The sequence below is a fragment of the Candoia aspera genome, chromosome 5 (assembly GCF_035149785.1).
Source record: "Candoia aspera isolate rCanAsp1 chromosome 5, rCanAsp1.hap2, whole genome shotgun sequence".
NCBI lineage: Eukaryota > Metazoa > Chordata > Lepidosauria > Squamata > Boidae > Candoia > Candoia aspera.
This window is the reverse complement of record NC_086157.1, coordinates 47,126,614-47,142,632: the sequence shown is the minus strand read 5'-3', so window position 1 is coordinate 47,142,632 and position 16,019 is coordinate 47,126,614. Positions and strand designations below refer to the sequence as shown.

The 16,019-nt window shown below is 42.4% G+C and overlaps 1 protein-coding gene across 1 annotated transcript in view; it reads right to left on the bottom strand.

The window, feature by feature from the left end:
- The window catches only part of NHS (NHS actin remodeling regulator), a 253,238-nt gene extending 247,153 nt beyond the window's left edge, over positions 1-6,085 (bottom strand). The window contains exon 1 of the mRNA XM_063305136.1: positions 5,147-6,085. Coding sequence (XP_063161206.1) covers positions 5,147-5,582 — 436 coding nt within the window. The 5' untranslated portion in view covers positions 5,583-6,085. The remainder of the gene's footprint in view (positions 1-5,146) is intronic.
- Positions 6,086-16,019: the final 9,934 nt, after the last annotated feature.

Genomic DNA, 16,019 nt, shown 5'->3' with positions numbered 1-16,019 from the left:
TATTTCTCAGTGGCTTTTGGAAATATAACTGCGCATTATGCTGCAGCAAGTTCAGCAGAAAACAGGTCTTTATGGAGATTTGAAGAAACACATGGTCTAGGTAGATTTTTCCATTTTATGTCCACCTGATATCTACAACTATGCTAGTTGAGACCAATGGAAGTAGTCTGAAGGGCAATCTGTTGGCTTCCAGACAATGGTCTTAGCACTACTGATCAAAAGGCATCAGGGATATATAATCATGGGATCTACAGGGATTTTCTTCTCCCTATTATATATACTTTTTATGGTTATAAAAAAATGCAAATAATGGTGAGAAAGTATTGTCGCATATGGAAGATGATAACATCTTGACACTACACAGTGAGGAAGAGTTATTGTGTAAGAAAAGCAGCATCTGAAAATATCACAGACTTGGAAGGGTGAGGATGTGAAACATATGAAAATAAACAGAAATAGGTGAATATATTCAGGTATGCTGGCATCACATCTTCCTCCATCACATCTTCCTGCAAATGAGAGTAGATGTATCTGAAGGCATAAACTGGAATGGAATTACTTTACAGCATTTTCCGACTTCACTTTCTTCATCAGCTTCCATGGAGAGTTTTACATGGTTCTTATTAGGAAGTTAGAGAGTTGGAAACCCTTGGTTTGGGCTCGGTGACAAATTATGAGTTTATTTATTTATGTGCTTTATACCTCTTTATGTAGCTGTATTGAACACTCAAAGCTGCTAACAAGCTGTTTAACCACCAAAACATCAAAGAGTTTAAAACACAGACTAAAACTGACAATAAAGTAAATACGAAAATCAAAACCTTGCAAAGGAGAGATCTCTTTGCACTTTATTTATTTATTTATTTATTTTCTATCCCGCCTTTATTTTATTTTTTTTAATATAAATAACTCAAGATGGGGAACACACCTAATATTCCTTCCTCCTCCTATTTTCCCCACAACCACCACCCTGTGAGGTGGGTTGGGCTGAGAGAGAGGGACTGGCCCAAGGTCACCCAGCCGGCTTTCAGGCCTAAGGTGGGACTAGAACTCTCGGTCTCCTGGTTTCTAGCCCAGCGCCTTAACCACTAGACCAAATCTGAGGGCCAAATTCAGCCCTCAAAGGAGTAGGTCTCATAGCCTGGGAGCAATATAGGAGAAGAAGATCCTTCTACACACCCAAGAAAGACAGGCCTCTGAGATTAAGGGATCTTCAAAAGGGCCTCTCCTGTGGATCTTAACTTTCAGGCTATTTGTTAGATTTATATCCCACCTTTCCTCCAGGAACTCAAGAGAGCATACAGTTTTGTTTTTTATTAACTTTGGTGTTAATAAAAAATCCCCCAATTTTTTATTAATACCAATGCCAGTTTGAGCTGAGAATAAGGCAGGCACGTTACCCAGTGAAATTCCATGGCTGGACTTGAACCAAGGTCCCCCTGATATAGGCCTTCACCACATCACACTGGATTATTCATTCCATCTCTAAATTATATACTTTCCTTAGAAGACTGCTGTCAAATTCTTCCTGAAGTTTGCTTTAATGAGTTTATATCCCACATTTTCTCCATGGCAGAGCTCAACAGCTGACATACTAACTACTTACAGAATGCTTGCTGTTGTATGCTTTATAATAAAATAAACAGACAACAGACAACACAAGTGGGATTTCCAACTCACCACTCGACCAGGCTGTAGGCAGCCCGAAACCACTTAGCAAGATCACTGCATTGTGTGTCTTCAGAGTATACCTTTTGAACCATCTATAGTCAAATCACCAAGAAGATACAATACAACTTTAGTATCCAAATTTAGATATTTGTCATAAATAGCCACATGCCAGATAAGACAGAGTCACCTTTTATGAGATGGGTGGCTATGTAAATGTGAGAAATAAATAAAATTCACCTTTTCCAGAACAGACTGGCAGTATCTCTTTAGGATTAGTAGAAATAAATCAAACCTGCTCCTCAGAAATGTCAAGAACTATCCTAGTCAATGAAAAGCAAGTCCTCTATTACTGAATCACAGCTCCTTCTATAACAAACAGGTATAGTAATAATTCCCTTTGTGTATACACTGTAGGCCTGCAGAGAAAGGTAGGTACTTTCAGTAAAGAATATTCAATACCTTTAGTATATATTTATTGAACTCAAAGCAGCATATTATTGAAAGGAACCAAGGAAATTAAACAGGTAAAGAATCATAGTGGCTTGTTGTACAGAAATACAGGCAAGGACTAAGATGGTGGATACCACAAAGTTCATAGATCCCGCTTGTCATATTTGGAATGGTTCTTTAACCTAGAATTCAACCACAAATGTTGGGGTTCTAATCCAGATTTCCCCATGTTTCAGATATGTCAGACCATAACTCCAGTTGGCTGGAGACACTGGTGACTGGAAATATTGAAAGATGTGGTCTGATATATCTGAAGAGCACTAGCTTCACAAAAACTATTCTAAACTCAGTGCTTACTCGTCTTACTTTAAAGCTCTATTATGTTCTTCTGACTAATAGCAGGAACTTATGTACTCTCAGGTCAGGAGAAGTCTATGGAAGATCGATGTTTCCAGCTGTATAGCTCAAAATGTCCATCTGCTATATCCAAAAACTAAAACAAACAACAATCAAACCCATAACTCCCTGGAAGTCAACTGTATCCCCACAATATTCTGCACCTTTCTATTGAATTCCTCCTCTAATTTTTCAGAACTGTAGGGTTAGACATTTATAAAATAATGAATAAGTACCAACTAACCTAGGCCATTGTTCTGGGGCTGGGCTCTACCTATAGAGAAGAAAAGGATCAGTGTGTGACACCTTTAAGCAAAGCTTAAAGCTTGCTTTAAACAGATAAAAAACATTAGCTCTTGACATGGAGACACAAAAAGGTACCATAAATCACTGTAGACATCATACAGAGCAGATGTTAGTAGCTGTTAGAAATCATGCGCTCACCTTAGCTTTTGCATTCGGGGCAAGAACACAGTATGGGCTAATTATTATGAAGCAGAAAAAGAAAATCATCAGCACATTCAGAAACAAGACTGAGATTGTACTTTGAAACAGCCATATTTGTTGGGAATTTCAAGTTCAATCCTAGTTCATTTGGAAGCACCAGACTGGGGAAGGCTTATTTAAGCAGTAGCCGGTCACCCCAAATCAGGGAGTGATTGGTTCTAGGTGACTGGTAACCATAAATCAGTTGAGAACTTCAAAGGATAAACTTGGAGGGTGAAGATCTTATGGATAAACACCCTTTGTGAAGGGACTAAAGGGAGAGATAGAACTACATACAAGACAGGACACATCCATGAAACCTCTAGTGCTACCTCCCCCAATCTAGTGTTCCCAGATGTGATGGCCAACAACTTCCATAATTTCCAGACAGCAAAGTCAAATTCCTTTCCAATACTTCCCAAGGGACTACGTCAGGGAAGGCTGATATCGCTGATTAAATATACCCTTCCAGCCTTCCCCAAACTGGTGCACACACACAGCCCTGACTTGGAGCATAATTTTCAGAATTCTCAGCCAAGAGGAAAGCAGACTGGGGAATGCTGAGCTAACACTTTGCAGAAGGCTTTGGCTGATCTAACCTAGATATTTTTATATGGGAACCATTCATATTCCTGAGTGTGTGATCCACAGATTCTAGCCATCCAGTTCTGCCTGACCATCTGACATTTTTCCCAAAGCTAACATTTTTTGTTTGCTTATTTATAGGCTGCTTTTCAGATACAGTATATCCTTTCAGATTATATCCTAATGGTCCCGTTTAAAGCAGTGCAAAATTCTGTAATGGATTAGACGAGTGGCGGGAGACCATTTACAACCCCCCTCACAGTGGCCACCGAAAAGGGCGGGGGTAGTCGGCGTCCTCCAGAGATTGGGCGTGCTGGTTTGGGTTTAGGAATCCCACACATTTGGCGGACAGAGGCTGGGAAAAGCTACGCTAAAATGCTTTCCTTCTTCCCCCGTGTCCTCCGTTAGACGCTTCACCATCACGGCCAGCAGAACCATCGGTTTCTCCGCGAAGCGGCACGGCAGACACGGAGGCTCGTCTGTCACCACTGCAGAATGGTCACCTTGTCGGTTCAGGGGAGGGAGGGGGCGGGGCGGACCCCCATCTCGCGCCGCACGCCTCCCTCACGCATGCACCAAGCGAGCCTCCCCCTGCCCACTTTCCAGTCTCAGCCTCAGAAAAGTGGGTCAGGCAGATCGCTGCAAAGTCTCGGGGGGCTGAACGCAGGCTGCCCCCTCCGCCCCCCTTCCTTATCCTGCAGCTGTAGCCGGGGACTCCTCTGTCTCTCCTCTCCCCGCCCCCCGCGCTTCACCTTCCGCATGAGATCAGCGACTGATCCCCTCCCAGCACGTTAGGCGTCTCCCGCGCATCGCCGCTCCGTTTTCCACGGGGGAAATCACTCGCTCTCCTTCTAGCCCAAGGAACGGCGGTTCTCCCCTCTGCGGCGGAGGGGAGAGCCGAGAGCTCGAGGATGCGGACTCGAGGCAGGTGGGAGGACGGGATGCCTGAAAGGCGATCCGCGGCTCATCTCCATGCCACCCACCGCGTTTTCTCTGGCAATCTCTTGGGAAACCAAAACAACTCTAAAGCCCTTTTGAAAGATACAGCACATTCAGATGAAAGGCGCGCGCACACCCCAACCAACTTTCCACACAGTTCAGCTCAGCCACGGAACCTTCCGCTCCATTTACCCCCCACGTCGGCGAATCTGTCCCATCTCTGCACTTCCCGCAGAGGGGAAAACTTTTGTCTTCCGGAGCCGCATCCTTTCAGCAGACAGAACGAAGGGCGGCGGGGGAAAATATTGGGAAAAGCCGCGTTCATGGATTCAGGGCCACACCTCCCTGAGATGCCCAAGCAGCATCATTTTACCTTCCTCGCCCCCTTGGCATCAGCGATCTCATCCATCAGAGCAAATCCCGCTTCCATTCCCCACCCCACACCCACCCCCCTAAAAAGTGAAGAAAAAGAGCTAAGAGCCAAGAGCCATCCGCAGATTGTCTCCCAGGCACCCGACTCCCCTTAAGAGCGCTACGAAAGATAGCCGAGGTTAAGGTGAGCCAACGCCGAGGTCGCCTCAAGGGGAAGGCAAAGGAGGGAAAGGCGTCTTCCACTTACGCACTGCCTCCTGCTTGGGATCCAAACTGTGTAAAATGGTTTGGACGCCGCCAATCCGGCTGTGCAGCGCCTGGACCCTGCGGTGAGTGATCTGGATCTCGCTCTCGATCTCTTGGAAGAGGGTGCAGGCATGCTTGGCCACATCGGAGAGCTGCCGGAGGATCCTCGAGAGAGCCACATTGCTGACCGAGCACAGATCCAACATCACCAGCGCCGCCGCCGCCGCCGCCTCCTGGTTCTCCTTCCCATCCGCGGGGACCGCGGCAGCTAGCCCAGCCGGAGTCTCTTCCTCCGGCTCGTCCACCGCCTCCCCGGGCTCTTCTCGGTGGCTCCCTGGCTGGGGAAGCTCGAAGCCGGAGCCCTCGTCCAGCACCGAAGCGATGTGCTGCTGCCGGCACAGCCTCTGGGGCTCCACGATCCTCTTGGCGAAAGGCATGGCCAAAGCCTGAGGCGCCGCACTTACGTGGATGTCGCCGCTTCCCAGCCCGCTTTTTCCTTCCAAGCCCAGCAGCCAGCCGTCCGAGCAGCGAGCCTCTGCTCCCCGGGCTCTGTGCAACCCGGCTGCGGGATCGGGAGCTGCTTCCACCGCCTCCTTCTCCTCACCCAAGCCCCTTCACTTGCTAGCAGCCGGCATCGGGAGACGCGTTATCGCCCATGGTGATCCCCTTCGCGGTCTGGATCCTTTCGCTTTCGGAAAGCAGCGACTGCGCCGCGTCCCCGGCCACCTTCTTCGCCTGCTTATCAGTTGCTTCCCCAATCCTTCCTTCCTTCCTTCTTTTTCCTGCTCCCTGTAAGCTTCCTCCTTCTGTCTCCCGTCTCTCGCTTCCCGACACAGCTCCAGTTTTCAACGCGAGAGAGCGGGATGGATTTTTAAAAGATGGCTTGAAAACCCGGAGAAAGGAATTCGCCCAAATCTTTTGTGAGGAGGAGCAGGCAGGCAGGGAGAGACACCCGCACTCGCATAAAAGAGAAAGCGGGAGGTATTCCCCCTCGTGACCGCATGGAGTCACTGCAGATTCCGAGCAGCTGCTGTCAGCCAATGCACCATCAATGGCAGAGGAAAACGGGGGGAGGTAGAGGAGAGGCGGCTTTAAACGTTTGGCAGCTAAAGCAAAACACCTCTCGCAAGACGGGCTCATAAAGAGAGCAAGAGGTGCGCGCATTTAAAGTAGCGTACAAAGATTGGCGGAGGAGGTTTTTTTCCTAGGAGTTCTTTTTTCCCCATAGGACTAATGGAGGAAGTTTTTTTTCCCTAAACCCGCTGTGGTTTAGGCTGTAATCCAATACACCGCTGAAAGTAAATAGCTAGGAGAGGAACTGGCAGCCTCGTGTTTTGGACTCTTGTGCGCATCAACCTCGGATAGCAGGCCCAGCAACACCGGAGTTGGATCCAAAACAATTATGGGGCTGCCTTGGAGCATGAGGCTGCATCACTTGCTGCTGAAGGGTATGGCTTGAATAATAGTGAGATATAAGTGAAGGCAAACCAACCCCACTTTTTCAATGGAATTGAAGAGGGTTAAAAATATCCTCAGGTTGAATTGGATTCCTGTAGTTTCCATGGCCTTCAACTTGGTAGTCTATCTTAGAGCTCTAGAATTTCCTGGATGTTTAACATCCAAAATAGGACTGACCCTGCTTTGTACGTATCCAGGTCCACACAGCCACCTGCTGAAATATTTTGCAAACTACTAGTTTTAGCCCAAGGAGGGTGAACCCAGTGACACCTCCTTCTGGGAACTAATATCCTCCAGAGATCCAGAATCACAACCTCTGTAATTCCCACCTAGCACAACCCCTCTTGACCACACCAGCTCAGGAATAAGGCTGAAACAAAGATCCGTGCCTACTGAGTTTTGAGGTCATCTGAACATGACTTGTTAATGACCCAATTCATAAATCCCTTCTTCTGAGAGGCTCATCTTTTGCCCGGAAGTTTAAGTTACTTTTGCTACTAGTGGTGTTCTGTTTGTTTTCAAAACACTAAACCTGTGGTGGTAAGGCTGGGAGACTCAACTTCAAGTTTTCTCATCCTGGAAAGTCACTGGCTTGTGGTCAACCCAAGCAACCTTCTGGGTCTGTTTTGTGGATGAAAAGAAAAAAGATTTCCATGTAAACCACCTTGAGCATTTAGAAAAAAGGGAGAATATAAATCTAAGCAACAGATAAATAAATGTCACTACATAAGTATAATTATACGGATGTACTTTTGATGGGCTAAACTGTTCTAGGAATTGTGGAACACTGAAGAATAGGTCATAACAAGTACAATAAAACTGTTTCCAGAGAGATAACACTGTTAGTTTTTAGCAGCAACAAAAACAACAAAGACTTTTCTGGCACAAAAACATAAGCAATAATAAATTGCTTTGAGGGGCCACAAGAATCTTTTCGTTTTTTGTTTAAATACAATAAAATATTATAAAACACTTTGTAAATTAATGATGCAGGATCAATTGCCAGCAGGAAATGGATGTCTGGAATTGCCCTGGAAATGTTCCCTGAAAGATGTAGCATTTGAAAGCCTTAATTCCTAATGAATCATTTTGGACATTTTATGCAGTTAGGAATTTATCAAAGATATGCCTCCCACCAGAGGTTGCTTATCATGTTAACGTGCAGAATGTATTGCTTTCCCTGGTAATATCAGTAGGTGCTGGGACCACAGCCCATGGCCTTGTGCCCCAGTCCCTTTTGGCAGCCACCTAACCTCCCCTAATTTGGTGGCAAATGGCTCTGCTTTTTAAAAGAAGTAAAATGGCTGAGCTGAGACTCTAATAGTAAGTTTATATAATTCCCCCAGAAAAAGACAACCCATCCCCATCAATGACATCTTCAACTTAGTGCCATGTCCCATGCAGCTCTTCACTGCCAAACCTCAGCAAATATTCTCCAAAATTGCAGCCCCTGACCATAAAACAATTATTTACCTTTCATTTACATACATGGGCACACATACGTCAGATGGCACATTAGACATGGCCTTGCTGAAGCTACACGGATCTGGGTCTGCTCAGTACTATAGATGAGGAATCTGTTTGAATTCTTTGTGCCCATCTTTGGGTTTCCCAGTTGAAGAAAGGTATCACTGTACTACAAAAATTCCAAGTGCACATGGGAGCATTTTCTGCACAATCAACATGCAGCCTACATATCCTGCATGCAGAAACCAATGGGAATAGAGTCTGCTGAAGATCCAACAGGTACAAAAAGATGCAAGGGCAGCTACCAGGCCAGTCGCACTCCTGGGCAACTTCATTATCTCATCCAGACATAAACCTTCCCCATGCTTGGCTAACTATGATATATACAGCTAATCAACATCAATCCAAGTGCTGAAGCCCAAGTAGCATATAACCATGGTTTACGAACTACAATGGCCAGGTTCACACAACAAGGCAAGCCAAAGCCAAAAATATGTTATGGCTTTTTGCTGTATTGAAAACTAGCCACAGGAAAACAACAACAAAAAAACATGTATGCTTAAAAACTGGCCAACTCATGCCTCCATGGGTTGTCACATGCCTATAGGTCACATGCTTCCAGATGTTTTGCACACATTATGTAAATGAGGTCGCTTGTGCCATTTGCACAATGACATCGTGAAGCATGTGATCCCCTTATGGCTTGTACTAGATGCCTATGGCTTAAAGTATCTTCCACCATGTGGACTAGACCGCCCATAATTTCTAGTAGCTGAATGAACTTCAATTATGGTTTAACTTAAACTCAGAAAATTTCCTAGTAATCTTTATCACAGACAGATAATTCTTTTAAGAAGGCATCCGGATGAGAGTGCTCAACTTGTGACCTACCTGGTGCAGGAGGACCTAGCTAGAATATCATGCCCTTATCACCACCCAAATGGACTATTGTGATGCAAATGATACAGGGCTGCCCTTAAACACTGTTGGATTGTTTCTTACATTCTGCAGAATAGAGGAAGGATCACCTAGTGTCCTACTTCTCTATTCTGCTATTGTTATATACAGAAAACAGTTAAAACAGGAAGACAAAAGGGCATTCGCTTTGGGTCTGTCCATACTAATTACCCATAGTACTGTTTCCAGTTGTTCTGGAAAGTTCGGTGCTTTTTGATGAATAGATAAAGAGATATAGATAATGTAAATAATTACCTGTTACTCATCTCTCTTTTGCCTGCCTTTTATCTCATTTTGCCAATTGTTGATGAACTTATATTTTTTTGCTAGCTGAGTTGAGTGGTGTGTGTGCTTGCTCTGATCTGATCTGGATATAGGGATTAACTAGGCATATACTGGGTACAGACTAAACTGGAAATTACCCACAGTAATTTTCTGACAAAGGCTATTGGAAACTGCAAACTGGTCCACAATGCAACAGCCCACTTACTCATGGGCTCCCAGCACTGTGAACAGGTAACACCAATTCTGCAGGACCTTAACTGGTTGCTAACTGGTTTCTGGGTACAGTTTAAGGTGCCCATTACAGCTTGGCCCCTGGGTACCTGCAGGACTGCCTGCTCCCACCAGAATCAGCCCAACTCACTACATCTTGTACGGTAAAGCTACTTCTGTCCCCACTCTTCCAAGAAGTGATGAAGACTAAAGCTGGAAGCCATTCTGTGTTGACCCGATGTTTTGGAATAGTCTTTTGAGATCAGGTTAGTGCCCTCATTGTTGCTTTTTTAGGAAAATGTTAAGAACAAAGCTATTTCAGAGGGCTGAAATTCTCTTAACCTTAAGCACCGTGTCATCTGTTACTTCTTTTTTGTTTTTTACCTACTTGATTTGTTTTTTTAGCTGGGGAGTTTATGATGCTATTTGTTGTCCTTTTAATCATACTGTGGATGTTTTAATTTTTTGTTATATACTATATAAGCCACTGAAAGTCATTAGATTGTGGTGAGGTATAAGTTAAATATAAGTATAAATCTCCATAGTTTCATGTTTAGATAATATATTGTGTATCTATGAACTGATTTAATAATTGCCTGTTTTCAGCAAGGAAATGGTTGTCTAACCCTCTCCCTGCCCTCAAATATTCTGCACTTTCTTAAAATTAGGCCTGCAGTTCAATAGGTCAGATATGGACTAGTTGGACCTATGAGAGCAAAATAAAATTGGGGACGTTCCTTAAAACTGCCTGCTCGAAAAGGCCAGGACTGTTTTGTTTCCAGGTCATGATTTTGGACATCATCTATGGCTGTTAGACTTGCTGCCTGAGGAAGCTGAGCAACAGTCAGATCTTGCATGTTGCTATATGTATTCTTGTGCCCGTCATGCTAATTGTTCTACAGTCAGGCTAATTTTGGAAGCACTTTGTTCTTCCACTTGAGGCCATTTGTGGTTTAGCTGTTAATAGTAAATCATTAAGTAACTTCAGCTTATGCTTTGCCAAAAAGTACATTTCCCAGCAGAATTATCCCTGGCCAGTAAGATAAAATAAAGCCAGTAATTTCATTAATTTGCTTAATTATTTCTTTTTTACCCAGTTGCTTTTAACAACTGAGCAGTTTCAGGACCTCCCTTCAGGACCATTGGAGGTATGGAGTATTAGGTATGTTTTGCCACCTTGAGTTGACACTATATATATATATATATATATATATATATATATATATATATATATATATATATATACATACATACATACATACATACATACATACACACACACACACACACACACACACACATACATACACATACACACACACACACACACACATATATATATATATATATATGATACAATAGTGATGATGAACAGTAATAATAATAATTACAATAATAATAATAATAATACCATGCAATTGATCCAGTTCAGTTGTCAATTACAGGGAACTGTTTACTGCCACAACCCCTTTGGTTTGGCTTTCAGAAGGATATGTGAATGGGTTGTATTTTCTCTGCCACCATCACATCAGTTGTCTTCTTCAGTTTGATATTCATTCTTTTTTTTGTAGGCAATTGTTTATTATTTACCTCCCATTTTGCATGTTGTTTCAACTGCAGTCTGGAAAAGCCAAGAAAGTTACTGAGAAAGCATCTGACCATTCTCAAACACATTAAATAAACTGAGCAGCAGAAGAGGGTAGGGAGAATTGCTTCATTTATTCTTTCTCTGCTTTCACAAGAGTAAGCAAACAATATATACAGTGTGGGGTCTGCACACTGGGTCCCCCCCTGCAAGTGACAGATTTATCTAAAGAGAGTTTAAAGATGAATTCTGATATTAAAGCACATTTCATATATGAATTTAATGATCAGGCCAACAGCTGACCAGATCGGTGCATTGCACTAAGCCCATAAATGGACAAACTATTGTGGCTGGGTTCACACAGCATGCTAAGCTGAAACCAGACAAGCTACGCAATGGCTTTTGTGGGATGTGCAAATCAATCCATCATCCTAGCTGTCTCGCAGGACTGTTGTGAGGATAAAATGGGAAAAAGAAGAACCTCTGGAATTGGGAAGGATTGAAATAATTATTATCAGGGTTATCTGCAGGGGCTGTCTGCAAAGTCAAAATGGTGGGAGCTACTAGGTGATCAGTGATGCCATGCACATGAGAAAGGGGCAGTGCTTTGATCACCCAATCACCCGATCACAATGGATAATTTTGATACCATTGACCATCCCCATAGGTGCCTCAAATTATTATATAGCCATTTCCAAAACGATGGGGAAGCATGTTTAGTTTTCAAAGACTAGTAAGTCACAAGCCAAATCCAAGAGTAAATCTAAGGTGAAGTTTTAGCAACAAACAATTAACAAACTCAGTATTTGTTTAAAAATAATTGCATGTATTTCTGGAAAAAGTGGATAGGGAGGCTCGATGAACAGAGCAGAGATTTACAGAATAAGTCACAACTGTTTATGCAATATATTGAACCATAAACTATGGTTCATAAACCATAATGGCTGAGTTCATACATAAACTAAACTATAGGATGGCAAACCAGATTATGGCTTAGTGTGACATGTCAACTCAATCGAACAATGGGTTTGCACATTACCCTAAACCATGCATTATAGTTTATTGAATAAACACACAGTACCCAAAGCCAAATTTGATCAAACTACTTTAAGGGTAGCAAAGAATTAAGGATTTTCTGTAGCTTTTCTGCTATCCAACGATTGTATGGATTTTTATAGTTCAGATATGGTAAGCCCAAGCTTCAAAATGTATATACAGTGGTCAACCTGAGCAGTAATTCAAAAGAAGTTGAAGGTGAAGGCCATTGCATCTAGCTACCTTGGCTCTTCAAAAATTATAGGATGAAATATACCTTCTCTTTCAAAGGTACTCTGAACATGGCAAAAGTAACTTTGGAAATATATTAAGTAATGTCTTTGAAAGCTTACAGTGCTTTAAGGCAGTCGTTCCCATCTCCTCCTTTTTTGTCCTCAGCCTACCGGGCATGTGATGACACTGTGTACTGAAAGTGTTAGTTCACAGGTGATCATTGACTTAGAATCTGAATTACACTTGCATGCAGATTTCCTACATTTTAGTATGTGTTAGCTTTCCTATAAAAACATGGCTGTGAATGTCTATACAATTTGAAAATGCAACTACCTGCAGGTTTCCTGTTTTGGTGTTAAACTAGCTCTTCCTATTATTTGCACTCTCTTAACCATAATAAAGACAGGAAGTAGTAGATGATGCCCAGCTGTTGGCTGTGTTTCTTTCTTCCTTTTTTTTTCTGGCATACCTTGCTATATCAGCCTTCTGCTATTGCATAATTCAAAATGGAATAAGTTTTTGAGGAAAAATGACAATACTATTTATTCTTGTAAGGTCAGGACAGACTCTGTCCCATTAGACTGTCCTCCAGATGTATGGCCAGTTCTCAGAATTTCCTAGACATTATTGCCACTGCTGAGAATTTTGGAAGTTTAAGTCCAGCAGGCTGATGTCCCCTGATCTGAAGCATGGATACTCTACTCATCAAGGAGAAAAGCTCCCACAGCAATCTACAGGCTTCCCTTCAGGTTTATAGTCTAAGAAAACAAGGCCTAAAAGTCTTGGCAATTGGAGTGGCATATACGTTTGAATAATAAATGTGATAAAAGGAAAGAGAGCCAATTTGATTAGTGATTAAAGGCATCAGGCTAGAAACCGGTAGACCATGTGTTCTAATCCCACCTTAGGTACAACATCACCTTGGGCTAGTCTCTCGCTCTCTCTCTCTCAGCCCTGGGATGGAGACAATGGCAAACCACTTCCAAAATCTTGCCAAGAAAACCGCAGGGACTTGTCTGGGCACTCGCCAGGAGTCAAAAACTGACTCGAAGGCACAGAAAGGAAAGGAAAGGAAAAGGGATGGGGAAGGATCATTTGCATGTGATGAATCATCCAAGTACAGATTTACAGGTTTTTTTAATAAAAAATAAACTATATTTCAAAATTAAAAATAAATACCTTATTTTTAAAGTGAGAAGAAACATTATAAATTTTAAAACAATAACATCTGGTCTTGATGCTTTACAGCAGTGTTTTATAGAACAAAACTTGAATCACATACAATTTGCTTCTGCAGAAAGGCTAGTGAAGTGAGGAGCCAAATTCTTTGATGGCATCTTGGTACATATATGAGTTGGGTTCACAAAGCCAAAACCAAGCAACCCAGATGATTGCTTAAAGTGTTGTCTAAATCAGCCATCACTGTTTACTTAGTAAAGCATGTGTGCACCTGTCCTGACAACCTCTGGAGGAATGCTAGGGACCACTGTCCATAAAAATGAGTGGAGCCAGCATGAAAATGTAATTTAAATTTAATTAAGTACAAAGAATATGATTAACTTCATTTAACACATATAACCATTGCAAAAATTACAATAAGATGAATATTTTTGGACACTATCTGGGGTTAAACTAGAAGCTTCAGGACCCCTTTATAAACAGTTTTGTTTATTTGTTTATTCATTTATTTTTCAAATTTCATCACCACCCATCTCGCACAAGGCAACTCTGGGTGGTTTATAATAAAATCAGTTGTGATTAATCAAACATTCCCCGAGCCTGATGCATGAACCCAGGCCTTCAGTTTTAACCGAATGATCCCCGGTAGCTAGCCAGTTTGATTCTTCATTGGAAAAGAAAAGCATTTTCATCACTCTCCACATGCTATATATACTGTAACTGACAAGGCAAGCATATGTTATAGGACCTAATTAGCCACTGCCTTATAAAGAAAGGAGATAAGCATGTAAATTTGAATTATAGCTTGAGGTTTCTGTATGATCAACACAGAAGCATGTTAAACCGAGGCCTATTGCTAGACTCATTATCTTTTCCTTATGGCTATGTTTGCACTGATGTTGCTTATATTAACATCAAACACACAAACTTTATTCTGTTAACAGCTGAGGCAACATTAAGTATGGGGACTTTAGATCTTGTGCTGTAAATTCTGTCTGCTGGCAAGGGAAGATCCCTCTCATGTTATGGTAATTGAGACTTAAGGCTGCAATAAAGAAGAATCTGAGCAGGCCAGAGCCTGTTTTCTATTGTCTGGAGGCAATGACGACAAGTCTGTGGTCATGGCATATGGAGTTTGAAAGAGATTTGGCTCACAAGCAAAAGTGCAGGCAGGAGAGAGTATGCTATTCACTGTTTTATAAGGAGGTAAGGCAACATTGTTGGGCAAATATTCAGACAGGTGATTATAGGCATGATTTAGGGATTTAGCATATGATCAGTAAAAATCTTTCCTTCCATCATCTTCTCAGTGTATTTAGAAGACCGTTACACTATTGCCAAAAAGGTATCATGAAATATCTGTTCTATCTTCTACTAATGCATCCCCTGCATTGGGTTTCATCGGATATCACAACTATCTGGAATGCAGGAGTTTCGGCACACTTGAGGGGTCATCATCACTTAACATTTATCCATCTCTCTGTCTCAATTCATTACATGTAGTCCTCATTTAGTGACTGCCTCATTTAGTGACCATTTGCATTTACGATGACGATGAAAATGTAACTTTGCGGCTAATCCTTGCAGTTATGACCTTCGCAGGTCTGTAAAGCAAAGGAAAGCTGAAGTAAGGTCATAAGTACAGTTGCGGGTTCACTTAGAGACTGCTTTGCTTAATGACCAAGTTGCTGGTCCCGGTTGTGGTCACTAAATGAGGACTACCTGTACAGGAAAAAGGTGGCTCTTCTGGTTGAAATGCAAATATATGTTTCCTCATAAAATTCATAAACTAGTGTCACACATCAATTTCTGCCATTTGATCTGTCTCTGGCTGGATTCACATATTGCATTTTTTCCATAATACAGTTGGTTTGTTTTTAACTTACTGTGTTGTGTGGATCCTGCAATGTGTGAATCTTACGTTCTGCCTGTACTCTTTTACTGAGAGTCTACTGTAGCGCTTGGGTGTCAGACTAGGCAGGCCAAGGTTCTAGTCCACTTTAACCACCAAAGATCATCTTTGGTGGGCCAGATTCTCAACTGCTGTTGTGGAAAAATACAGGAGAGGGCGGGGTACTGTACTATGTATACCACTTGGGTTTCTGAATGAAAGGTGTGACATACAGCAAACAAAAAAACAGTTTGTTCAAAAAACCAAAGCTGGAGTTATATTCCTAGTATCTTAGTTTTTCTCTAGCTTTTCTCCAGACACCCTCTAACAGAATATGGTGGTCAGCAAAACCAGACCAAGCTATGACTTTTGTTAGGATTAAAACAAAAAACTAACAAAAAACATTTGTCAATAATGCGGGGGGGAGGGATAAGCTTAAACTCGATGATCCAGTCACCAGCTTTGCTAAGGAATTTGCATACTGCTTTATCAATTCCATTCAGGTATTTGGAGCATCTGATCTGCAGCTTTGACAGAGGCATACACAGACATGTTTCCAAGGGGAAATCAAAA